The 26116-nt window shown below is 38.2% G+C and overlaps 1 protein-coding gene across 6 annotated transcripts in view; it reads right to left on the bottom strand.

The window, feature by feature from the left end:
• The window catches only part of AGFG1 (ArfGAP with FG repeats 1), a gene marked incomplete in the record, with an annotated part of 358154 nt that overhangs the window by 154900 nt on the left and 177138 nt on the right, over positions 1-26116 (bottom strand). For 5 of the 6 annotated variants that reach the window (XM_053709845.1, XM_053709844.1, XM_053709847.1 and 2 more), the window contains 1 exon segment: positions 7145-7264. In XM_053709845.1, the coding sequence (XP_053565820.1) occupies positions 7145-7264 (120 nt within the window). 6 annotated transcript variants of the gene reach the window in all.

The following is a 26116-nucleotide window of genomic DNA, read 5'->3' as shown; positions in this document are numbered from 1 at the left end:
TATATGGCCAGCTTTGCTGGGACTCTTTGCCATTTCCTGTTGGGGAAGAGAATATCCCACAAGTAAGGATGACGCCGTGGACCGGACACACCAATGTTGGAGAAATGTATGCTTACCTGATAAATGTATTTATTTCCAGATATGGTGAGTCCACAACGTCATCAATTACTGTTGGGAATATCACTCCTGGCCAGCAGGAGGAGGTAAAGAGCACCACAGTTAAATTGTTCCACAAACCCCAGTCATTCGACGGAAGATAATGGAGAAAAAGGAGTAACACAAATGTGTAGAGGTGCCTGAGATTTAGTAAAAAAACAACTGTCTAAAAATAAAAGGGAGGGGTCGTGAACTCACCATATCCAGAAAGAAATACATTCATCGGGTAAGCAATTATTTTGTTTTCTTTCCTAAGATATAGTGAGTCCACAACATCATCAATTACTGTTTGGAACCAATACCCAAGCTAGAGGACACAGATGACTATGGAGGGACAAGACAGGCAGACCTGAACAGAAGGCACCACCGCTTGAAGAACTTTTCCTCCAAAAGAAACTTCGTCCGAGGCAAAGAAAAAATCTAATTGATAAAATTTGGAAAAAGTATGCAAAGACGACCAAGTTGCAGCCTTGCAAAACCAATCCACAGAAGCTTCATATGTGAAAGCCCAAGAAGAAGAGACAGCCCTCGAGTAATGAGCCATAACTTTCTCAAGAGACTGCAGCCCAGCAGTCTGAAAAGCAACCAATTCAACTTCTCAACCAGAGAAAAGAGAAGTAGCAGTAGCTTTCTGTTACAGAAAAAAAAAAAAAAAAAAAAACAGAAGAAAAAATATTAAGCACACACAACATCCAAATTGTGCACACACGTTCCTCAAGAGAAAAGAATGAGGACACAGAGAGGGAACAACAAATTCCCAAACAATACTTCCACTGAGGATAAATAACCGCCTTATCCGAAATAAGATAAAGCGAATCACACTGCAAAGCCGAAAGTATCTAAACTCTCCGAGCAGAAGCTATAGCAAAAAAAAGAAAACTTCGAAGATAAAAAATTTAAAATCTATGGAATGCTATGGCTCAAACTGAGCCTACTGCAAAACCTTAAAACCAAGGTTAAAGCTCCAAAAGAGGGGGGTCCAAGCCGTAGCCATGTCTAGACAGGAAATTCAATAGCTCCCAAGGCAATCTCAACAATCTAAGGAATTATTTTGCTTCTACCACGCCACCCTTCAATATAACGTTAACAATCAACCGATAAGAAGATTTGGAATCAGATGATACTTTTTTCGCTGGGTTCCTACTACCAAAAGATCCAATCTGACTGAGATATGTGCTAACAGCCTAAGTCACACTTCTAACCTTCACCCCCCCCCCAGCTTGTAAATAGCCAGGTTAAGCTATTTTATTATTTAAACTGAGATGGAGGGGTTCTGTACAATCGTGTTTGCTCTGTTGGAGGACCTAGATCGCAAGATCGAAAGGCAGTTCAATGATCTTCTGACTACGATCCGTGATCTATATATACAAGATGGCGTGGGACACCAACCAAGCTCTGACACTGCTACAGCTAAACCAATGGAGGACTCTCTCCCCACACAACAGTCCTCAATAATCCAGAAGAAGGGTCCCTGCCTAACTGCAGTATACAACAAGGATGGCAAAGCAATGGAAGATATGGAGCTACCCCGCACCGCCACTGGAGGACAACCCTCTCGTTGTGAGGCCTAGGCTAACTAAGTTCTGGCGACACATGCAGGGCTAACTCCCTTCCAACCCATGTCCTAGAGATATCCCGAAACCTGATCACTTACCCCTGAACCTACCCCGGGGGCGATCACTGACATCTGCTTGCTCCTTGCGCGGGGGAAAAATGGAGCGGAAGGAGAGAGGTCCGAGGACTAAGTTTTTACCCTCTTCCAAGCGGAATACTTCTCCGCACCTACTAACATGGGTGATCCGCTCCATTCTGCTGCGTGAACTAGACGCCTACCGCTACATTCTGTCTTCCAATCAGGGGTAGGTTAGACACTGTCGCTATTCATTAGCAGATATCCCCACATCTATGCAGTTGGGTCTGGACTTCAGATTGTATGTGACTTTGTTTGTTGTGGTCTGGGACTCTTTGCCGGTTTGTTACTAACTTCCAACTAGCTATCTGGGATGCAGACAGGGACCAGACTTGTGAAGCAGATGGGAGAACTAAATTTGAACAATTCACCTCAGCAGTTGCTTTCTTAACAGCATTAGAGATCCCACCACAGTTTTTTTCTTTAAGTTTTCATGTAGGCTCACTTACTATAATTGTGATCAGTTAAGTAACTTGTTATGTTAGCATATGATTTTGTACTGAGCTACTGACATTATTAATCTTTTTCGGAAATGTAAGTAGAATAACCTCATTGCTGGAGCAAACAATTATTTCTTTGCCTGTTAATTTTCATGGCCTCTGAGTAAAGTGGATTTGCAACAAACCGTACCTATTGTTGGTAATGTACACAGGCTGAAGGACCGAATATATGGATTCTATTACATGTTCGCTGCCTAATGTCTTACTAATTAACTAACTCATGAATCCCCCAAATTCAACACACTAGATGGTAATCCTTTATATGTATTCATGGAACCCACCTCACCTGTAGTTAAAGGACTTGTCTAGGAAGCTTTGATTATATTACCTGGTTCAGGGTCCAGCCAAATATTTATACTCTTCCTAACCTCGGCACCACTACCTCAGGATAGCTTTTAGTTATGAGCAATTACACAGTTTGGGTCACTGTCAGTTTTCATGGCAATAACGGTTCTGACTCTCATTCATCTTTAAGCCCCCATGTAAGGGTAGATAAAAATTTAGCATCAAAATTTACATTCACTTTAAATAAACACAGCCTCCGGGGTAATTACCACATAGTAGTAATCAGACCCCCCAAGTCTCTACACATATAAAGTGCCTGCCTCTGCCAATAAAATCCTTTCCCAAGGATTAAATTGCCCCAAAAACATTTGCATCCGGCAGGAGGACAGCTTACATTGTATGCGAGGACACATACTTCTCACAGAGACCTGTAGAAAGAGAAAAACCAGCGTAACCTACTCTGGCTTTCTATACCATGGGCAGAAATTATGTCAGTAAAACCCAGCAAGGCCCACTTTACAAGTTCCTAACTGCTTTAAAGCCACCACTGCCCTTACTGAAGAGACTAATGTGGAGTACGGCTAGACCCAATCCTTGAAAAAGAGGAAAAAACAGAGTAACCTACTCTGTTCTAAAACAATAAAATCTTGATTGATTGAAGTAAAATAAATCCAATTTCTTCAGACACGAAAACGTCACCTCCTCCTTGCACCAAAATCAAAGAGAATGACTGGGGCTTGTGGGAAGGGAAGTGATACTTAATAGTTTATTTGTGGATTTGTGGTGCTCTTTCCCTCCTCCTGCTGGCCAGGAGTGATATTCCCAACAGTAATTGCTCTGTCTGAATCATGAAATCATTTTTTAAATCTTTTTTTTTTTTGGGGGGGGGGGGGGGGTCTCATATCGCTTTAAATCTGATTTAAAAAAAAAAAAAAAAAGGATTTTTTTTAAATAAAATGCTTTTTTGATAGTTTCTATTTAAAAGGGACAGTCAACATAATAATGGGTAATAATCCCTTAAATTACATATTCCACAGTTTTGCATAACCAACACAATTAATAACAATACAAGTTTTACCTCTGTAATTACCTTCTATCTAAGCCTCTGCAAACTGCTTCCTTATATAAGAGAAGTAATTGGAAAATTGATAAATAATGCATGTTCTTTCCGAATAATGAAAGTTTCATTTTACCTTTTCTGTTCCTTTAATGATACTGCTCCCCTGCAAATCTATGTACAGAGAATCACCCCATACTACGTTACATGAAGCTCACTGAATAGAAAATTGTTTGGAGTGGAATTAATCTGCACAAGGACCCAAGTTTTAGGAGGGAGGAACAATCATTAAAAATGAAATATGTTATTGTTTTAGTTAAGTAAAAGTATTTAAATTGTTATTTATAAAGGTAGTGGTGATTTTTCTTTAGTTAAATAGAACTAATTGTTTATTATGGTAATCTTCGTTTTTCTCCTTTCAATAATGTACAGCTGAAAAGTTGATCAAATATGAATAAATTACCCTATTAAAAAGGAGATAGTTCACCTCCCAATTTCAGTCATTTCAATCATCTATCAATATATGCAAATCTAATGATATACAACCAAAGTAGTAATGGACTGATATAACTGGAAACATAATCTGAAAAGTTCTTTTAAAAATAAAAAATATGATTTAAATTGGTCTTAGTGACTAGTGATTTAAATCATATCCACCCTGTACAGAAGTGATGGTAAACTTCATTGATTATATTAACAATATTGGATATCCTAAAATAAATGATAGGCACTTTCATTCATGAAAAGCACTGTAAACGCTAAATTATTTAAATAATTAGCCTTTCATGTTTTCATAGATTGCACCGTTCCTCCGTCTGTAACGCATAGTCTATGTCTGTGTTCAATGACGATTCAGGCTGTACCGAATCGTATCACGCCCCCCTTTGGTGTCAAAACCAAGGGCGTTATTAACTCGCTGGAGGCCAAAGGGGGCGCAATACAATTGGCTACAGCCTGAAACCAGTGTTAATTTTGACGGCAAGTTTCAATTTAGTCTTAGTTTTAGTCTTTTGACTAAAATGCCATTTTAGTTTTAGTCGTCTTTTAGTCATCTGAATTGTTTTAGTTTTAGTCTAGTTTTAGTCAACTGAATCTCCAGTAGATTTTAGTCGACTAAATCTCCAGTATATTTTAGTTGACTAAAATCTAAGGGGTTTAGTTACAGTGTAATGCATTATTTAAGCATTTATCTATAATTTGCAAACTGATTATATACTCCAGGAGTAAACATAACACCTGTTAATATTTATGGTATTAAGGTTTAAACATGCAATACAGACACAAATTTAGCCGTTGTGATATGTAACATCTTTATTAAACTTAAAATTAAATAAAACCAAGTTTCATAAACTTTAAAATATAAAAAAAAAACCTGTAAACTGTATTGGCTGTATTGAACATATTACCCAATATAAAAACTTTAACAGTTCTCTGTTAATAATTAAAACAAGAATCAAGTAACTCAACACAGCAAAAATTTTCTGCAGCTAGCACAGGCACAGCATAACTTAAACCATTATTCGTGGGTTATGCTTATTTCTATAGGAAGAATCAATTGATTGTTCACAGATTTGAAAAAATTTTGGCAACGATATTAGCACTGCTCTAGAACTTCCAAACTCATTATATACTCCTGGAGTAACAGTTTATTAACCTGTTTTTATTTATGGTATTAAGGTTTGAACATGCAATACAAATGTAACAGATTTAACTGTTGTGGTATATAACATGTCTTTATATATCTTAAAATTTAATCAAATTAAGTTTCGTAAATTTTACATAAGAGCAGTAATTGGATATGGATTGATTATAACACCTTGCATAAAATGTTTTTGTCAGCAAATTTTGATTTAGTTTTAGTCATAGTCTTTTGACTAAAATGTCATTGTGATTTAGTTTTAGTCATAGTTTTTTGACTAAAATGTCATTTTAGTTTTAGTCGTATTTTAGTCATCAGAATTTCTTTAGTTTTATAGTCATTTTAGTCTAGTTTTAGTCGACGAAATTAACACTGCCTGAAACGTCATTCAACACAGACATAGACTATGCGTTATGGGCGGAAGAACAGTGTAATCTATAAAAACATGAAAGGGTAATTATTTAAATAATTTAGCTTTTACAATGCTTTTCATGAATAAAAGTGCTCATCATTTACTTTGTGATTACAAATATTGTTAATATAATCAATTAAGTTTACCATCACTTTAAGGACATATGCTGCATTGGCAAATTAAAATAGTATAAACAAAGCATACAATAAGGTGCTATATCTATGCAATACTGAATAAAATCCAACAGAGTACATAAATAAAGCAGGGGATGCAGTAAAGTATAAATGTATATTGTGGTTATGGAGATTTTTTTCTTTTTCCTGACAAATTTCAAAGTTATGTATATTTCCCTTCCATTCCTCCTGTATCATGTGACAGCCATCAGGCAATCACAAATGCATATACGAATATTCTGTGAAATTTTTGCACATGGTCAGTAGGAGCTGGTGACTCAAAATTGTAACTATAAAACAACTGTGCACATTTTGTTAATGGAAGTAAATTGGAAAGTTGTTTAAAATTGCATACTCTGAATCATGAGCTCATATGTTTAATTTTGACCTGAGTGTCCCTATCATTATTGAGGTTTTGTTGTTGTTTTTTGGGGGGGGTTCTCAAAGGCAGGAACTGGAAACTTACTCTACGTACAAGACAGACATGAAGGATGTGGTCCAGGAGATACTTTATACACGTGGGTGTGTGAAAAATTTAAGACTAGCCTAGTGTCATGTAGTGTAAGAAAACATGACAAAAAAATATATACTTCACATCAATCTATAAGGCAGAAACAGTGGAAATTGTGATTGATAGAATCAGATTGAAAGAGATAGACATAGATAACAGATACATACACAACCACATATCTCAACCAAGGTGTTAAATCATTGCATTGTAGCATACACAGCAATGATTTAATTCACTAAATGGCAAAGTATCAAGTGCAACTGTGATTGATTAATTTGACACAACACACAAGCCATGATCTACGTTAGCTTAATTCTCATAGTGACTTATTACTGTTAAAATGTAAGGGAGGTGTCTCTGACAGCACATATTTTGGATAGCTTCAACTTAAATTTAGACCGATTTCACTTTCTTTTTTTCATGCAAAAAATATATTTAAAAAATGACAATGAGCTCTAACATGCATGATTAATATTTTTCCAATGTCCTTTTAAGGCTATGAAGCTGGCAGACACATAGACATGCAATTAACAGAAATATATATCTTACTGGCTGCAATTTCAGTAATTATATAAGAACAATTCCCTCTTTGTAATAAATATATTTTTCGAGCTTGGCATTGCATGAATATATGTATAGGAAACACAGAACACACGCACTAAAAGTGAGAAGATGTATCAGCAGCTAGTTTTCAGATGAAGCAGTAGAGTGCCAAGACTACCTGTGTTTAAGGGCGGGGTAGGATTCTGACTTGATGGGGGAAAAGCTCCAAAATTACTTGCACCACTAGTTTGTCCGAATGCATCAAAGTTTGCAAAGTCTGCGTGTGAAGAATTGTGCACTGCAAAATGAGGGAACAAAAGAAAACAAAAAGAAATCAAAAGAGTAACAAAAAAATGGTATTAATAAGGATGAGCAGTGAACAAATAATAAACAAACATAATAAAACAATGTATACACATCGAAAACAAAACGGTGATTGTAAATTAGTGACTAAATACAAAGTTATAGGTCAGGTGTTCAAATGAATGCGTGTCTTGTTTTAGGATGGAGTCAACAAAGACTGGAATGTCTTAATCTGCCAGATACTACAAGACTAGACCTCCTAGCAAACTGGCCAACCCTGTATTTACAGTTGTGTACCAGGTGCAAACACAATGCATGAAAAACATATAAACCCCTTTTAACTGAATAATTTTAGTCAATGCCTAATGATTTCTCCTTATTGCAAACCATAACTCTATGACGAGGATTGCCAGATTTACCTGAAACCTACTAAGCAGCCATTTTGAAACCCAGTGAAGGAGTTTATATATAGGCATACGGAGATCACTAAAAGTAGATAGTAGCCATAACATTATAAAGTTGTAGCTCCTTGGGTCCCATGCACTTTGTATGTTTTACTGTACCATAACTAGAACAAGTCTAGTGTTGTAACAGAGCGACACGTTGTGTATGCGCAATAGGAGAATGAACTTCTGAGTCATTATATTACATAATAGACAGGACATTTGGATATTCTGACTTACTATATAACTGCTATAATTAAAGAACAGTATACTCCTGTTATATTTGTTCCATCACATATGAAACAGTGTAGTTTATAATGTACTAGTCTAATTTTTTATTTTTTTTTAATAATGTTTGTGTATTCAAATCAAACTTTTTACAAACCTATGGAAAGGTGACATGGTACATCAATACAGCTGCAGGAGGTATTAGACAATAGCCAATGAACACTCCAACTTAAAATTACATAAACCAGCATTTTGTAATTTTTTATTGCATAAAAACAGGTTAAAATTAAACTTTCATGATTCAGATAGAGCATACAATTTTTTTTTCCAATTTACTTCCTTTATCAAAATGTGAATAGCCTTTTTATACGCAAGCTTTCCAAGTCACCAGCTGCTACTGCGCAAAAGTTCAAAGTGTAAGCGTACATGAGCCTGTGATTCGCTGATGGATGACACATGATACAGGGGCAGTGAAATTTAAAGGAATTTAGAAATTTATCAGAAAAAAAAAAATCTACTGATCATTTGAAATTCTGTATTGACCATTGCATGGTCTTTTTACTACAAATATGTTATGAAATTCTTCTGTATTTAATATTCATTTAAAGGGACATAAAATCCACTAAAATTGTCTCATGTTTCAGAAAGAGTGTAAAATATGAAACAACTTTCTGATGAAAAGCAGGTATGATGGTGTAGGAGGGTGCATGTGACTGGGCCAATATATGGCAGCAGTTTTATAACTATGTTATACATTTGCAAGAACACTAGATGGTAGTGTTTCCTGTCATGTATTGTTCCAGAAAAGTGCACACTACCTACATAGGTATCTCTTCAACAGAGAATACCCTGAGAACTAAGAAAATTTGATAATTGAAGTAAATTGAAAACTTTAATTTAAAATGTTGAGTGTGCCTGATAGTGTGGATCTTGGTTAGGGCTAAGAAACAATTTTGAGTATTAGGTCCCTCTAAAACATTATTTATACTTGATAAATTAATTTCTTTCATGGTGGAGAGAGTCCATAATCCATTACTCCTGGGAAATTACCTTTCCTGACAACTAGGAGGAGGTAAAGATTCCCAAACTCCAAAAGTGCTATAAAACCCTTCCCACCCTAGCAGAAACTAGTCCGACGTATAACTAAGCAAAAAAAGGTAGGAAAACAAAATGTATGCTTACCTGATAAATGTATTTCTTTCCGGACATGGAGAGTCCACGACATCATTCCAATTACTAGTGAGATAAACACTCCTGGCCAGCAGGAGGAGGCAAAGAGCACTGTGTCACTTCCCTTACCCAAAACTCTCAGTTATTCAGCCGAAAGGAAATGGAAAAACATAATTTATGTAAGAACTTACCTGATAAATTCATTTCTTTCATATTAGCAAGAGTCCATGAGCTAGTGACGTATGGGATATACATTCCTACCAGGAGGGGCAAAGTTTCCCAAACCTAAAAATGCCTATAAATACACCCCTCACCACACCCACAATTCAGTTTAACGAATAGCCAAGAAGTGGGGTGATAAGAAAGGAGCGAAAGCATCAAAAAAATAAGGAATTGGAATAATTGTGCTTTATACTAAAAAAAAAAAAAAATCATAACCACCACAAAAAAAGGGTGGGCCTCATGGACTCTTGCTAATATGAAAGAAATGAATTTATCAGGTAAGTTCTTACATAAATTATGTTTTCTTTCATGTAATTGGCAAGAGTCCATGAGCTAGTGACGTATGGGATAATAAATACCCAAGATGTGGAACTTCCACGCAAGATTCACTAGAGAGGGAGGGATAAAATAAAGACAGCCAATTCCGCTGAAAAATGAATCCACTTCCCAAATCAAAGTTTAAATTTTTATAATGAAAAAAACTGAAATTATAAGCAGAAGAATCAAACTGAGACAGCTGCCTGAAGTACCATTCTACCAAAACTGCATCTAAAGAAGAGAAAACATCAAAATGGTAGAACATAGTAGAAGTATGCAAAGAAGACCAAGTCATTGCTTTGCAAATCTGATCAACAGAAGCTTCATTCTTTAAAAAGCCCAGGAAGTAGAAACTTACCTAGTAGAATGAGCCGTAATCCTCCGAGGCGGGAATGCACCCGACTCCAAATAAGCATGATGAATCAAGTTTAAGCAAGATGCCAAATAAATGGCAGAAGCTTTTGACCTTCCTAAAACCAGAAAAGATAAAAAATAGACTAGAAGTCTATCTGAAATCTGAATAGCTTCAACATAGAAAGTAAGAATCTCACCAAAGAAGTCTTAGGAAAACAATAATTCCTCCCTAATGTTTGTTAGAATTTACAACTTTAGGTAAGAAATGAAATGAGGACAGCAAAAACCACCTTTTCGTGATGAAAAAAAATCAGAAAAAGAGATTCACAAGAAAGAACAGATAATTCAAAAGTTGTTCTAGCTGAAGAGATGTCCAAAAAGAACAATACTTTCCATGAAAGTAATTAACGTCCAGAGCAAGCATATGCTCAAATAGAAGAGCCTGAAAAACCTTCAGAACCCAAAAAAGACTCCAAGGAGGAGAAATTGGCTTAATGACAGGTTTGATACGAATCAAACCCTGAAAAAAATGATGAATATCAGGAAGTAACACTGCCTTATCCTGATAAAAAATCAGAAAAAGATATTCACAAAAAAGAGCAGAAAACTCAAAAATTCTTCTAGCAGAAGAAATAACCAAAAGGAACAATACTTTTCCAAGAAAGTAATTTAATGTTCAGAAAATGCATAGTTTCAAAATGGAGGAGCCTGTAAAGCCCTCAGCACCAAATTGAGACTCCAAAGAGGAGAGATTGAATTAATGACAGGCTTGATACGGACCAAAGCCTGAACAAAACAATGAATATCAGGATGATTAGCAATCTTTCTGTGAAAAAAGAACAGAAAGAATAGAGATTTGTCCTAACAAGAACTGCAGACAAAACCTTATCCAAACCAACCTGAAAAAAATGATAAAATTCTATGAATTTTAAAAGAATGCCAAGAAAAGTAGGTCTTCCAGACTCAATAAATCTTTCTAGAGACAGATTTACGAGCCTGAAACCAAGCGTTCAACCTCCATCCCTTCAAATTAAATGATTTGAGATCCTGATGGAAAAAATAGGCCTTGAGAAAGAAGGTCTGGTTTAAACGGAAGTGTCCAAGGTTGGCAACTGGCCATCCGAATGAAATCCGCATACCAAAACCTGAGAGGCCATGCTGGAGCCACCAGCATAACAAATACTCCATAAGAATTTTGGAAATCACTTTGGAAGAAGAACTAGAGGCGGAAAGAAATAGGCAAAAAGATAATTTCCAAAGAAATGTCAATGCATACACTACTTCTGCCTGAGGATCCCCGGACCTGAATAGGCCCCTGGGAAGTTCTTTATTCAGATGAGATGCCAACAGATCTATTTCTAGAAATGCTCACAACTGAAAAATTGAAAAACATATCTGGGTATGAGAGACCATTCTCCCGGATGTAAAGCTTGATTAACAGAGATAATCCGCTTCCCAAATATCTATACCTGGGAAAAAAAACACAGAATTTAGATAGGAGCTGGATTTAGCCTAAGCTAATATCCGAGACACTTCTGTCACAGCCTAAGGACTGATAGTCCTACCCTGATGATTGACATACACCATAGTTGTGATATTGTCTGAAAAACAATAAATGTCTCTTCCTCAAAAAGAAACTAACTGAAAAACTCTGAGAAAACACGGAGTTCTAAAATATCAAATGGTAATCTCGCCTCCTGAGATTTCCAAACCCCTTGTGCTGACAGAGATCCTCAGACAGCCTCCCAACCAAAAAGATTCACATCTGTAGAGATCATGGTCCAGGTTGAAAGAAACGAAGAGACCTGTAGAACTAAATGATGGTGATCTTAACCACCAAATCAAGAGAGATAAATATTAGGATTTGAAGATTTAAAATGCGAAATCCTAGAATCCCTGCACCATAATTCAGCATAAAAGACTGGAAAGGTTCTTTCTATTGAAAATGAGCAAAGGGAATTGAATCCAATGCTGTGGCCATAAGACCTAAAACTTCTATGCATATATAGCAACTGAAGGAAATAATAGAGACTAAAGGTACCGACAGACGGAACCCAATAAAATTGTCCCTTGTCTGATAGAGACAAAGACAGTGACACAAACTATCTGGAAACCTAAAAAAGGTGACCCTTGTGAGAGGAATCAAGAGCTTTTGAAAAAAAGATCCTCTAACTATGTCCTGAAGAACAAAGTGAATCATATGAGATTCCGCATTCTCAGAAAAAAATAATCTGAATGAATACAGAAAAAATATGCATTTATTGTATCTAATGAAAACAAATAATGCTATCACTGACCAAAAAAGGCAGAAAAGTTTGAATAAAAAACTCCAAAACCCAGTTCCTAAAAATGGAACTGGAATAAATACCCCAGAATATTCCAGGTCTGAGCAGCGCTTGAACCCCGTGGGTGACCAGCCATGCTTCAACAGTACCCAAAATAAATAGGACCGAAACACACTTAAAGAAAGTGTTAGCCTTACTGGAATAAAATCAAAGAAATTTGGACCGAATAGAACCAAATAAATTTCCAAAAAGTCTTAACCTGCCCCTTGCCAGCCAAGCTGGAATACGGCACATACACCGCAATTTAAGGGAGCTGACTTCGAACTGAAAACAATTTCCAATTAAAAATATGTTACTTGGGAAAGAATTCAGGAATTCATTCCTTAATAAGAACAACCAAACTAGTATAAGCTTAAAGTTTTAGTCTTAGAACTCAATCTTGAAGCCCAGAGTAACAGTTAAGAATTGAATCCAATTATAAAACAAATAATTGATTATCTTAGAACAAAAGAAATATGGATTTTTAGAAATCACAAAATTCTCCTAGCTCAAACAGCTAAAGACATAGATTAAACCTCATTTGCGAAAATATTAAATAAAAAGAAGACACAAATGAAATTATTAGCATGATAGTCCAGTTAAAGGACCAGACAATACAGTGGACTTGCATGATCAATAAATGCAAAACAACAAGACAAATGCAACAGCACCTAGTCTAGTAAATTTGTCCCTTTAACAATGCTAAAATAAATCATAATCTGATACTTGAACTTAAAGTAAACAGAAAAAATGAAGCAATTGCAACATCCAAATAAATCACAGGTCCAAGAAAAGTACCTGAAACTAAATAATTTTCCATAAATAAGATACAACCATCTAAAGGAAAATAAATACTATTTTGCTATAGAAACAATAGCATAATTAGTAGGAGAAGAGATAGCCCCAATAAATTGGAGAACCCTCCAAATTGAATTTAACTGCCGGCAAAGAGTATAGTTTAAAACCTTTGAAGAAGGAATAAAAGACAATTCTCAGCCTATTCCATTCCCTAGTATAAGGAATTGGAAAAAAAACCTCTGAAAACACAGAAGAATAAATAAGCAGAAATAGTGTTAGCTAGTCTTGAAAAAGAACTAGTTACCTTAATGTCCAAAATAATCAACACCTTTTCAACAAAGAACAAATGTACTGTAATAAAAAAAAGTAGATTTGTTAGTGTCAATATCTGATGAAGAAAATTCTAAATGAGAAAAAACATCATCAGGGAAGGATAAATCAGTATGTTGTTGGTCATTTGAAACTTCAATAATTAAAAAAGAAGTGAAAAAGACCTAAAAATTTTATTAGAAGGCACAAAGTCAGACAAAGCCTTTAAAATAGAATCAGAAAAATATTTCTTAAAAATATTCTAAATATTACTTGTACATAAGATGTAAAAAGAATGGCAATATATAAAGCATAAATACTAATGGATTCTGCATGTAAAAGTTTATCATGATAACCTATTACAAACCATAGCTAAAGATAAACATTCATAACATTTAAAATAAATGAACTTAGCTTTGGTAGGACTGAACTCAGTCAAGTGTTTTTCCAGAAGTAGCTTCTGATCCAGGGTCAATCTGAGACATCTTGCAATATGTAAAAGAAAAAACAACATATAAAGCAAAATCTATCAAATTCCTTAAATGACAGTTTCAGGAATGGGAAAAAATGCCAATGAACAAGCTTCTAGCAACCAGAAGCAAATAAACAATGAGACTTAAATAATGTGGAGACAATAATGACGCCCATATTTTTTAGCGCCAAAAAAGACGCCCACATTATTAGGCGCCTAAATGCTTTTGGCGCCAAGAATGACGCCACATCCGGCGACACCGACATTTTTGGCGCAAAATGTAAAAAAAAAATTGACGCAATCACAAACAACTTCCGGCGACAAGTACGACGCCGGAAGTGACAAAGAAAATTTTTTGCGCCAAAAAAATCTGCGCCAAGAATGACGCAATAAAATGAAGCTTTTTCAGCCCCCGCGAGCCTAACAGCCCACAGGAAAAAAACAATTTATGTAAGAACTTACCTGATAAATTCATTTCTTTCATATTAGCAAGAGTCCATGAGCTAGTGACGTATGGGATATACATTCCTACCAGGAGGGGCAAAGTTTCCCAAACCTCAAAATGCCTATAAATACACCCCTCACCACACCCACAAATCAGTTTAACGAATAGCCAAGAAGTGGGGTGATAAGAAAAAAGTGCGAAAGCATAAAAAATAAGGAATTGGAATAATTGTGCTTTATACAAAAAAATCATAACCACCACAAAAAGGGTGGGCCTCATGGACTCTTGCTAATATGAAAGAAATGAATTTATCAGGTAAGTTCTTACATAAATTATGTTTTCTTTCATGTAATTAGCAAGAGTCCATGAGCTAGTGACGTATGGGATAATGACTACCCAAGATGTGGATCTTTCCACGCAAGAGTCACTAGAGAGGGAGGTATAAAATAAAGACAGCCAATTCCTGCTGAAAATAATCCACACCCAAAATAAAGTTTAATGAAAACATAAGCAGAAGATTCAAACTGAAACCGCTGCCTGAAGTACTTTTCTACCAAAAACTGCTTCAGAAGAAGAAAACGCATCAAAATGGTAGAATTTAGTAAAAGTATGCAAAGAGGACAAAGTTGCTGCTTTGCAAATCTGATCAACCGAAGCTTCATTCCTAAACGCCCAGGAAGTAGAAACTGACCTAGTAGAATGAGCTGTAATCCTTTGAGGCGGAGTTTTACCCGACTCGACATAGGCATGATGAATTAAAGATTTCAACCAAGATGCCAAAAAAAAGGCAGAAGCTTTCTGGCCTTTTCTAGAACCGGAAAAGATAACAAATAGACTAGAAGTCTTTCGGAAAGATTTAGTAGCTTCAACGTAATATTTCAAAGCTCTAACAACATCCAAAGAATGCAACGATTTCTCCTTAGAATTCTTAGGATTAGGACATAATGAAGGAACCACAATTTCTCTACTAATGTTGTTGGAATTCACAACCTTAGGTAAAAATTGAAAAGAAGTTCACAACACCGCCTTATCCTGATGAAAAATCAGAAAAGGAGACTCACAAGAAAGAGCAGATAGTTCAGAGACTCTTCTGGCAGAAGAGATCGCCAAAAGGAACAAAACTTTCCAAGAAAGTAATTTAATGTCTAATGAATGCATGGGTTCAAAAGGAGGAGCTTGAAGAGTCCCCAGAACCAAATTCAAACTCCAAGGAGGAGAAATTGACTTAATGACAGGTTTTATACGAACCAAAGCTTGTACAAAACAATGAATATCAGGAAGATTAGCAATCTTTCTGTGAAAAAGAACAGAAAGAGCAGAGATTTGTCCTTTCAAGGAACTTGCGGACAAACCTTTATCTAAACCATCCTGAAGAAACTAAAATTCTCGGTATTCTAAAAGAATGCCAAGAAAAATGATGAGAAAGACACCAAGAAATATAAGTCTACCAGACTCTATAATATATCTCTCTAGATACAGATTTACGAGCCTGTAACATAGTATTAATCACAGAGTCAGAGAAACCTCTTTGACCAAGAATCAAGCGTTCAATCTCCATACCTTTAAATTTAAGGATTTGAGATCCTGATGGAAAAAAGGACCTTGCGACAGAAGGTCTGGTCTTAACGGAAGAGTCCACGGTTGGCAAGAGGCCATCCGGACAAGATCCGCATACCAAAACCTGTGAGGCCATGCCGGAGCTACCAGCAGAACAAACGAGCATTCCTTCAGAATCTTGGAGATAACTCTTGGAAGAAGAACTAGAGGCGGAAAGATATAGGCAGGATGATACTTCCAAGGAAGTGATAATGCATCCACTGCCTCCGCCTGAGGATCCCGGGATCTGGACAGATACCTGGGAAGTTTCTTGTTTAGATGAGACGCCATCAGATCTATTTCTGGAAGTTCCCACATTTGAACAATCTGAAGAAATACCTCTGGGTGAAGAGACCATTCGCCCGGATGCAACGTTTGGCGACTGAGATAATCCGCTTCCCAATTGTCTATACCTGGGATATGTACCGCAGAGATTAGACAGGAGCTGGATTCCGCCCAAACCAGAATTCGCGATACTTCTTTCATAGCCAGAGGACTGTGAGTCCCTCCTTGATGATTGATGTATGCCACAGTTGTGACATTGTCTGTCTGAAAACAAATGAACGATTCTCTCTTCAGAAGAGGCCAAGACTGAAGAGCTCTGAAAATTGCACGGAGTTCCAAAATATTGATCGGTAATCTCACCTCCTGAGATTCCCAAACTCCTTGTGCCGTCAGAGATCCCCACACAGCTCCCCAACCTGTAAGACTTGCATCTGTTGAAATTACAGTCCAGGTAGGAAGAACAAAAGAAGCCCCCTGAATTAAACGATGGTGATCTGTCCACCACGTCAGAGAGTGTCGTACAATCGGTTTTAAAGATATTAATTGAGATATCTTTGTGTAATCCCTGCACCATTGATTCAGCATACAGAGCTGAAGAGGTCGCATGTGAAAACGAGCAAAGGGGATCGCGTCCGATGCAGCAGTCATAAGACCTAGAATTTCCATGCATAAGGCTACCGAAGGGAATGATTGTGACTGAAGGTTTCGACAAGCTGAAATCAATTTTAGACGTCTCTTGTCTGTCAAAGACAGAGTCATGGACACTGAATCTATCTGGAAACCCAGAAAGGTTACCCTTGTCTGAGGAATCAATAAACTTTTTAGTGAATTGATCCTCCAACCATGATCTTGAAGAAACAACACAAGTCGATTCGTATGAGATTCTGCTAAATGTAAAGACTGAGCAAGTACCAAGATATCGTCCAAATAAGGAAATACCACAATACCCTGTTCTCTGATTACAGACAGAAGGGCACCGAGAACCTTTGTAAAAATTCTTGGAGCTGTAGCTAGGCCAAACGGCAGAGCCACAAACTGGTAATGCTTGTCCAGGAAAGAGAATCTCAGGAACTGATAGTGATCTGGATGAATTGGAATATGCAGATATGCATCCTGTAAATCTATTGTGGACATATAATGCCCTTGCTGAACAAAAGGCAAGATAGTCCTTACAGTTACCATTTTGAATGTTGGTATCCTTACATAACGATTCAATATTTTTAGATCCAGAACTGGTCTGAAGGAATTCTCCTTCTTTGGTACAATGAAGAGATTTGAATAAAACCCCAGCCCCTGTTCCAGAACTGGAACTGGCATAATTACTCCAGCCAACTCTAGATCTGAAACACATTTCAGAAATGCTTGAGCTTTCACTGGATTTACTGGGACACGGGAAAGAAAAAATCTCTTTGCAGGAGGTCTTATCTTGAAACCAATTCTGTACCCTTCTGAAACGATGTTCTGAATCCAAAGATTGTGAACAGAATTGATCCAAATTTCTTTGAAAAAACGTAACCTGCCCCCTACCAGCTGAGCTGGAATGAGGGCCGCACCTTCATGTGGACTTAGAAGCTGGCTTTGCTTTTCTAGAAGGCTTGGATTTATTCTAGACTGGAGATGGTTTCCAAACTGAAACTGCTCCTGAGGATGAAGGATCAGGCTTTTGTTCTTTGTTGAAACGAAAGGAACGAAAACGATTATTAGCCCTGTTTTTACCCTTAGATTTTTTTATCCTGTGGTAAAAAAGTTCCTTTCCCACCAGTAACAGTTGAGATAATAGAATCCAACTGAGAACCAAATAATTTGTTACCCTGGAAAGAAAGGGAAAGTAGAGTTGATTTAGAAGACATATCAGCATTCCAAGTTTTAAGCCATAAAGCTCTTCTAGCTAAAATAGCTAGAGACATAAACCTGACATCAACTCTGATAATATCAAAAATGGCATCACAGATAAAATTATTAGCATGTTGAAGAAGAATAATAATATTATGAGAATCATGATCTGTTACTTGTTGCGCTAAAGTTTCCAACCAAAAAGTTGAAGCTGCAGCAACATCAGCCAATGATATAGCAGGTCTAAGAAGATTACCTGAACACAGATAAGCTTTTCTTAGAAAGGATTCAATTTTCCTATCTAAAGGATCCTTAAACGAAGTACCATCTGCCATAGGAATAGTAGTACGTTTAGCAAGGGTAGAAATAGCCCCATCAACTTTAGGGATTTTGTCCCAAAATTCTAATCTGTCAGATGGCACAGGATATAATTGCTTAAAACGTTTAGGAGGAGTAAATGAATTACCCAAATTATTCCACTCTCTGGAAATTACTTCAGAAATAGCACCAGGAACAGGAAAAACTTCTGGAATAACCACAGGAGATTTAAAGACCTTATCTAAACGTTTAGATTTAGTATCAAGAGGACCAGAATCCTCAATTTCTAAAGCAATTAGTACTTCTTTAAGTAAAGAACGAATAAATTCCATTTTAAATAAATATGAAGATTTATCAGCATCAACCTCTGAGACAGAATCCTCTGAACCAGAAGAGTCATTAGAATCAGAATGATGATGTTCATTTAAAAATTAATCTGTATAAAGAGAAGTTTTAAAAGATTTTTTATGTTTACTAGAAGGAGGAATAACAGACATAGCCTTCTTAATGGATTCAGAAACAAAATCTCTTATGTTATCAGGAACACACTGAACATTAGATGTTGATGGAACTGCAACAGGTAATGGTACTTTACTAAAGGAAATATTATCTGCATTAACAAGTTTGTCATGACAATTAATACAAACAACAGCTGGAGGAACAGCTACCAAAAGTTTACAGCAGATACACTTAGCTTTGGTAGTTTCAGCACCAGACAGCGATTTTCCTGAAGTATCTTCTGACTCAGATGCAACGTGAGACATCTTGCAATATGTAAGAGAAAAAACAACATATAAAGCAAAATTGATCAAATTCCTTAAATGACAGTTTCAGGAATGGGAAAAATGCCAAGGAACAAGCTTCTAGCAACCAGAAGCAATGAAAAATGAGAATTAAATAATGTGGAGACAAAAGCGACGCCCATATTTTTTTAGCGCCAAATAAGACGCCCACATTATTTGGCGCCTAAATGCTTTTGGCGCCAAAAATGACACCACATCCGGAACGCCGACATTTTTGGCGCAAAAGAACGTCAAAAAATGACGCAACTTCCGGCGACACGTATGACGCCGGAAACAGAAAAGATTTTTTGCGCCAAAAAAGTCCGCGCCAAGAATGACGCAATAAAATGAAGCATTTTCAGCCCCCGCGAGCCTAACAGCCCACAGGGAAAAAAGAGTCAAATTTTTAAGGTAAGAAAAATTATTGAATCAAATGCATTATCCCAAATATGAAACTGACTGTCTGAAAAAAAGGAATGTTGAACATCCTGAGTCAAGGCAAATAAATGTTTGAATACATATATTTAGAACTTTATTAAAAAAGTGCCCAACCATAGCGTAGAGTGTCACAGAAAATAAGACTTACTTACCCCAGGACACTCATCTACATGTTTGTAGAAAGCCAAACCAGTACTGAAACGAAAATCAGCAGAGGTAATGGTATATTTATATATATATATAAGAGTATATCGTCGATCTGAAAAGGGAGGTAAGAGATGAATCTCTACGACCGATAACAGAGAACCTATGAAATAGACCCCGTAGAAGGAGATCATTGAATTCAAACAGGCAATACTCTCCTCACATCCCTCTGACATTCACTGCACGCTGAGAGGAAAACCGGGCTCCAACCTGCTGCGGAGCGCATATCAACGTAGAATCTAGCACAAACTTACTTCACCACCTCCATAGGAGGCAAAGTTTGTAAAACTGATTTGTGGGTGTGGTGAGGGGTGTATTTATAGGCATTTTGAGGTTTGGGAAACTTTGCCCCTCCTGGTAGGAATGTATATCCCATACGTCACTAGCTCATGGACTCTTGCTAATTACATGAAAGAAATGACCTACATCTGGGACAGACCATTAGAATGATCAAAAGTATTAAGACTAAAATAGTTAACATTTATTTATCAAACAGCAACAATGTTCCACTGCCCCGTAACTTTAGGTGCATGGTTATAGATAAGCAGAAGATAACCATATGACCAACAAAGCATATAGAGGACCCTGCCTGTGAGTTTCTACCAACTTCATGTAAGGTGACAATACCGGAGAGGTGATTACAGAAGTTTATCAACTAGAAGTAGTACACAAAGAGGGCAGCTGATGGAGAAGGTGAGGGGTCTGTGGTTGGTTATTGCAGATTGTAAAAATCCCTGAACAGGTGTGTTTTAGGGAACACTTGAAACTCCAAGCTTCAGGCAAATCTAACAGAGAGACAAGCAATTCCCCACAGCAGTTGCATAGCTAGAAATGTTTTGTAGCGGTTAAATACACAGAAGGCTGTGAGAAGGTTAGAGGTGGTAAATATTTGTAGAAAATGGCAGAGATAATGGAGGATGCAGTGTTAGTGAATATTTTGTGCTTTTTATATTTTATTCTTCAGAATATAGGAAGCCACTGACATGCATATGCGAAGTGTTGTGTAAGGAAGAGGCATTAGTGAAGAACTGCATGAGGCTAGACAACGGCCTGGGAGACTGGTGAAGATTTGCACTAGTTGTGAGGAAGATGTGAATTTGAAAACTGGTAGGACTTAACCAAGGACTAAATATGAAGAGAAAGATCTGATTCAAATGTGACCCCCATTGAATAGCAGATGAAGGGGAGTTCCGTTTTGGAAATGTTTAGCTTTAGGACATGCATGATCAGATGGATACAGATCTGGTGACAAGAGGGAGCTAAGGGGATAGATCTTATTAAAAAAAACTTAAATATGCGCACACTAAAAAAAATCGCATCACTTTATTAAGGAACCTAAGAATGTGTAGATTAAAAAGAGAAGTATAACTGGTGACATAAGAGAGTGGAAATGGAACTGCAGAAAAGGATACGCGGAAGATACGGTTATAGAGTCAAAAAGAACAACAAGAGGGTCCTGTCAAAAATGTAGAAAAGGGTTAAAAGGGCTGAGAGCCGGGTGGGGGTGGTGTAATACTTTGTAATAGTATAACATTTTCTGCTATCCAAAGTATAAATTAATTGCATAATTTAACATAAATTTCTTTAATAATAAATTGTGCAATAAACATTGAAACATTTTAATATTAGCTAATTTTATCTTAATATAGGTTACATTTTAGCAGGGTGGTGATTAAACTATCCCTGGGGAAAACACTGTTTACAAATCAGTGATTTCCAACACATTTACATATGGAAACATATCTGTTGAAATACATTTATTTTGTGCTATATACAAAATATGTACACGGTTGACTTGATTACAGACAAAAACATTTAATAAAACTATTAGATGTAGATTCCTGATCCATAACAACCCATGTGATCTGTTTGGGAGGGTGCAGGAAGCCATCAGCTGCTCTGCACCTGAAACATCATTGCCTTGCAGACTACTGAAGCAAGAGTGGCAAGTGTTATTCAGCAACACATTGTGGTATTTATATCCAGTCATCATGGCAACTTAGTGCCAATATTTCTCTATCCCTGACTTAGTGACACTGTTCTCAAAAATCTCTCTCATATACATATGAAAGTGCAGCAAAAAAATGTTTCATTTTGTTTATGAAAATAAAGTAAAAGCTGTTTATAGTTTTATCAGTTATGTGCTTCCTAATAATGCCTATTGTAAATTAGTATTTAGTTGGGCCATTCATAGCAGATACTGTTATTTTTATCAGCAGTACATATGTTGTGTTTAATACAATGGGGGGCCAAATTAAAAAATGGAGCGCTATTTAGAGATTACGCTAGAACGCTAATTGCGCTTGAAGTAAACTTTTTGCATGCATCGGCTTGCACTCGTATTTTGGGTTGAAAGTAAAAAGTTTGCACTCTCGTGCTAACCGGACAAACGCAAACAGCTTACTTCTAGCGCTATTAGAATCTCACACGCGCGATAACCATTTCCCCATAGAAGTCAATGGAGGAAAAAAAAAAAGTGGAAAAAACAGAATTTATGTTTACCTGATAAATTTCTTTCTCCAACGGTGTGTCCGGTCCACGGCGTCATCCTTACTTGTGGGATATTCTCCTCCCCAACAGGAAATGGCAAAGAGCCCAGCAAAGCTGGTCACATGATCCCTCCTAGGCTCCGCCTACCCCAGTCATTCGACCGACGTTAAGGAGGAATAATAGCATAGGAGAAACCATATGGTACCGTGGTGACTGTAGTTAAAGAAAATAAATTATCAGACCTGATTAAAAAACCAGGGCGGGCCGTGGACCGGACACACCGTTGGAGAAAGAAATTTATCAGGTAAACATAAATTCTGTTTTCTCCAACATAGGTGTGTCCGGTCCACGGCGTCATCCTTACTTGTGGGAACCAATACCAAAGCTTTAGGACACGGATGAAGGGAGGGAGCAAATCAGGTCACCTAAATGGAAGGCACCACGGCTTGCAAAACCTTTCTCCCAAAAATAGCCTCAGAAGAAGCAAAAGTATCAAACTTGTAAAATTTGGTAAAAGTGTGCAGTGAAGACCAAGTCGCTGCCCTACATATCTGATCAACAGAAGCCTCGTTCTTGAAGGCCCATGTGGAAGCCACAGCCCTAGTGGAATGAGCCGTGATTCTTTCGGGAGGCTGCCGTCCGGCAGTCTCGTAAGCCAATCTGATGATGCTTTTAATCCAAAAAGAGAGAGAGGTAGAAGTTGCTTTTTGACCTCTCCTTTTACCTGAATAAACAACAAACAGGGAAGATGTTTGTCTAAAATCCTTTGTAGCATCTAAATAGAATTTTAGAGCGCGAACAACATCCAAATTGTGCAACAAGCGTTCCTTCTTTGAAACTGGTTTCGGACACAGAGAAGGTACGATAATCTCCTGGTTAATGTTTTTGTTAGAAACAACTTTTGGAAGAAAACCAGGTTTAGTACGTAAAACCACCTTATCTGCATGGAACACCAGATAAGGAGGAGAACACTGCAGAGCAGATAATTCTGAAACTCTTCTAGCAGAAGAAATTGCAACTAAAAACAAAACTTTCCAAGATAATAACTTAATATCAACGGAATGTAAGGGTTCAAACGGAACCCCCTGAAGAACTGAAAGAACTAGATTGAGACTCCAAGGAGGAGTCAAAGGTTTGTAAACAGGCTTGATTCTAACCAGAGCCTGAACAAAGGCTTGAACATCTGGCACAGCTGCCAGTTTTTTGTGAAGTAACACCGACAAGGCAGAAATCTGTCCCTTCAGGGAACTTGCCGATAATCCTTTTTCCAATCCTTCTTGAAGGAAGGATAGAATCCTAGGAATCTTAACCTTGTCCCAAGGGAATCCTTTAGATTCACACCAACAGATATATTTTTTTCCAAATTTTGTGGTAAATCTTTCTAGTTACAGGCTTTCTGGCCTGAACAAGAGTATCGATAACAGAATCTGAGAAACCTCGCTTCGATAAAATCAAGCGTTCAATCTCCAAGCAGTCAGCTGGAGTGAAACCAGATTCGGATGTTCGAACGGACCCTGAACAAGAAGGTCTCGTCTCAAAGGTAGCTTCCAAGGTGGAGCCGATGACATATTCACCAGATCTGCATACCAAGTCCTGCGTGGCCACGCAGGAGCTATCAAGATCACCGACGCCCTCTCCTGATTGATCCTGGCTACCAGCCTGGGGATGAGAGGAAACGGCGGGAACACATAAGCTAGTTTGAAGGTCCAAGGTGCTACTAGTGCATCCACTAGAGCCGCCTTGGGATCCCTGGATCTGGACCCGTAGCAAGGAACTTTGAAGTTCTGACGAGAGGCCATCAGATCCATGTCTGGAATGCCCCAAAGTTGAGTGACTTGGGCAAAGATTTCCGGATGGAGTTCCCACTCCCCCGGATGCAATGTCTGACGACTCAGAAAATCCGCTTCCCAATTTTCCACTCCCGGGATGTGGATAGCAGACAGGTGGCAGGAGTGAGACTCCGCCCATAGAATAATCTTGGTCACTTCTTCCATCGCTAGGGAACTCCTTGTTCCCCCCTGATGGTTGATGTACGCAACAGTCGTCATGTTGTCTGATTGAAACCGTATGAACTTGGTCCTCGCTAGCTGAGGCCAAGCCTTGAGAGCATTGAATATCGCTCTCAGTTCCAGAATATTTATCGGTAGAAGAGATTCTTCCCGAGACCAAAGACCCTGAGCTTTCAGGGATCCCCAGACCGCGCCCCAGCCCATCAGACTGGCGTCGGTCGTGACAATGACCCACTCTGGTCTGTGGAATGTCATCCCTCGTGACAGGTTGTCCAGGGACAGCCACCAACGGAGTGAGTCTCTGGTCCTCTGATTTACTTGTATCTTTGGAGACAAGTCTGTATAGTCCCCATTCCACTGACTGAGCATGCACAGTTGTAATGGTCTTAGATGAATGCGCGCAAAAGGAACTATGTCCATTGTCGCTACCATCAACCCGATCACTTCCATGCACTGAGCTACGGAAGGAAGAGGAACGGAATGAAGTATTCGACAAGAGTCCAGAAGCTTTGTCTTTCTGGCCTCTGTTAGAAAAATCCTCATTTCTGAGGAGTCTATAATTGTTCCCAAGAAGGGAACCCTTGTTGACGGGGATAGAGAACTCTTTTCCACGTTCACTTTCCAGCCGTGCGATCTGAGAAAGGCCAGGACGATGTCCGTGTGAGCCTTTGCTCGAGGGAGGGACGACGCTTGAATCAGAATGTCGTCCAGGTAAGGTACAACTGCAATGCCCCTTGGTCTTAGCACAGCTAGAAGGGACCCTAGTACCTTTGTGAAAATCCTTGGAGCAGTGGCTAATCCGAAAGGAAGCGCCACGAACTGGTAATGTTTGTCCAGGAATGCAAACCTTAGGAACCGATGATGTTCCTTGTGGATAGGAATATGTAGATACGCATCCTTTAAATCCACCGTGGTCATGAATTGACCTTCCTGGATGGAAGGAAGGATAGTTCGAATGGTTTCCATCTTGAAAGATGGGACCTTGAGAAATTTGTTTAAGATCTTGAGATCTAGGATTGGTCTGAACGTTCCCTCTTTTTTGGGAACTATGAACAGATTGGAGTAGAACCCCATCCCTTGTTCTCTCAATGGAACAGGATGAATCACTCCCATTTTTAACAGGTCTTCTACACAATGTAAGAACGCCTGTCTTTTTATGTGGTCTGAAGACAACTGAGACCTGTGGAACCTTCCCCTTGGGGGAAGTCCCTTGAATTCCAGAAGATAACCCTGGGAGACTATTTCTAGCGCCCAAGGATCCAGAACATCTCTTGCCCAAGCCTGAGCGAAGAGAGAGAGTCTGCCCCCCACCAGATCCGGTCCCGGATCGGGGGCCGATATTTCATGCTGTCTTGGTAGCAGTGGCAGGTTTCTTTGCCTGCTTTCCCTTGTTCCAGCCTTGCATTGGTCTCCAAGCTGGCTTGGCCTGAGAAGAATTACCCTCTTGCTTAGAGGACGTAGCACCTTGGGCTGGTCCGTTTTTACGAAAGGGACGAAAATTAGGTCTATTTTTTGCCTTGAAAGGCCGATCCTGAGGAAGGGCATGGCCCTTACCCCCAGTGATATCAGAGATAATCTCTTTCAAGTCAGGACCAAACAGCGTTTTCCCCTTGAAAGGAATGTTTAGTAGCTTGTTCTTGGAAGACGCATCAGCCGACCAAGATTTCAACCAAAGCGCTCTGCGCGCCACAATAGCAAACCCAGAATTCTTAGCCGCTAACTTAGCCAATTGCAAAGAGGCGTCTAGAGTGAAAGAATTAGCCAATTTGAGAGCATTGACTCTGTCCATAATCTCCTCATAAGGAGGAG

This window comes from Bombina bombina, chromosome 4, assembly GCF_027579735.1.
Source record: "Bombina bombina isolate aBomBom1 chromosome 4, aBomBom1.pri, whole genome shotgun sequence".
Classification (NCBI taxonomy): Eukaryota; Metazoa; Chordata; class Amphibia; order Anura; family Bombinatoridae; genus Bombina; species Bombina bombina.
Note: the sequence above shows the minus strand (reverse complement) of the source record. Positions and strands in the feature narration are given on the sequence as shown.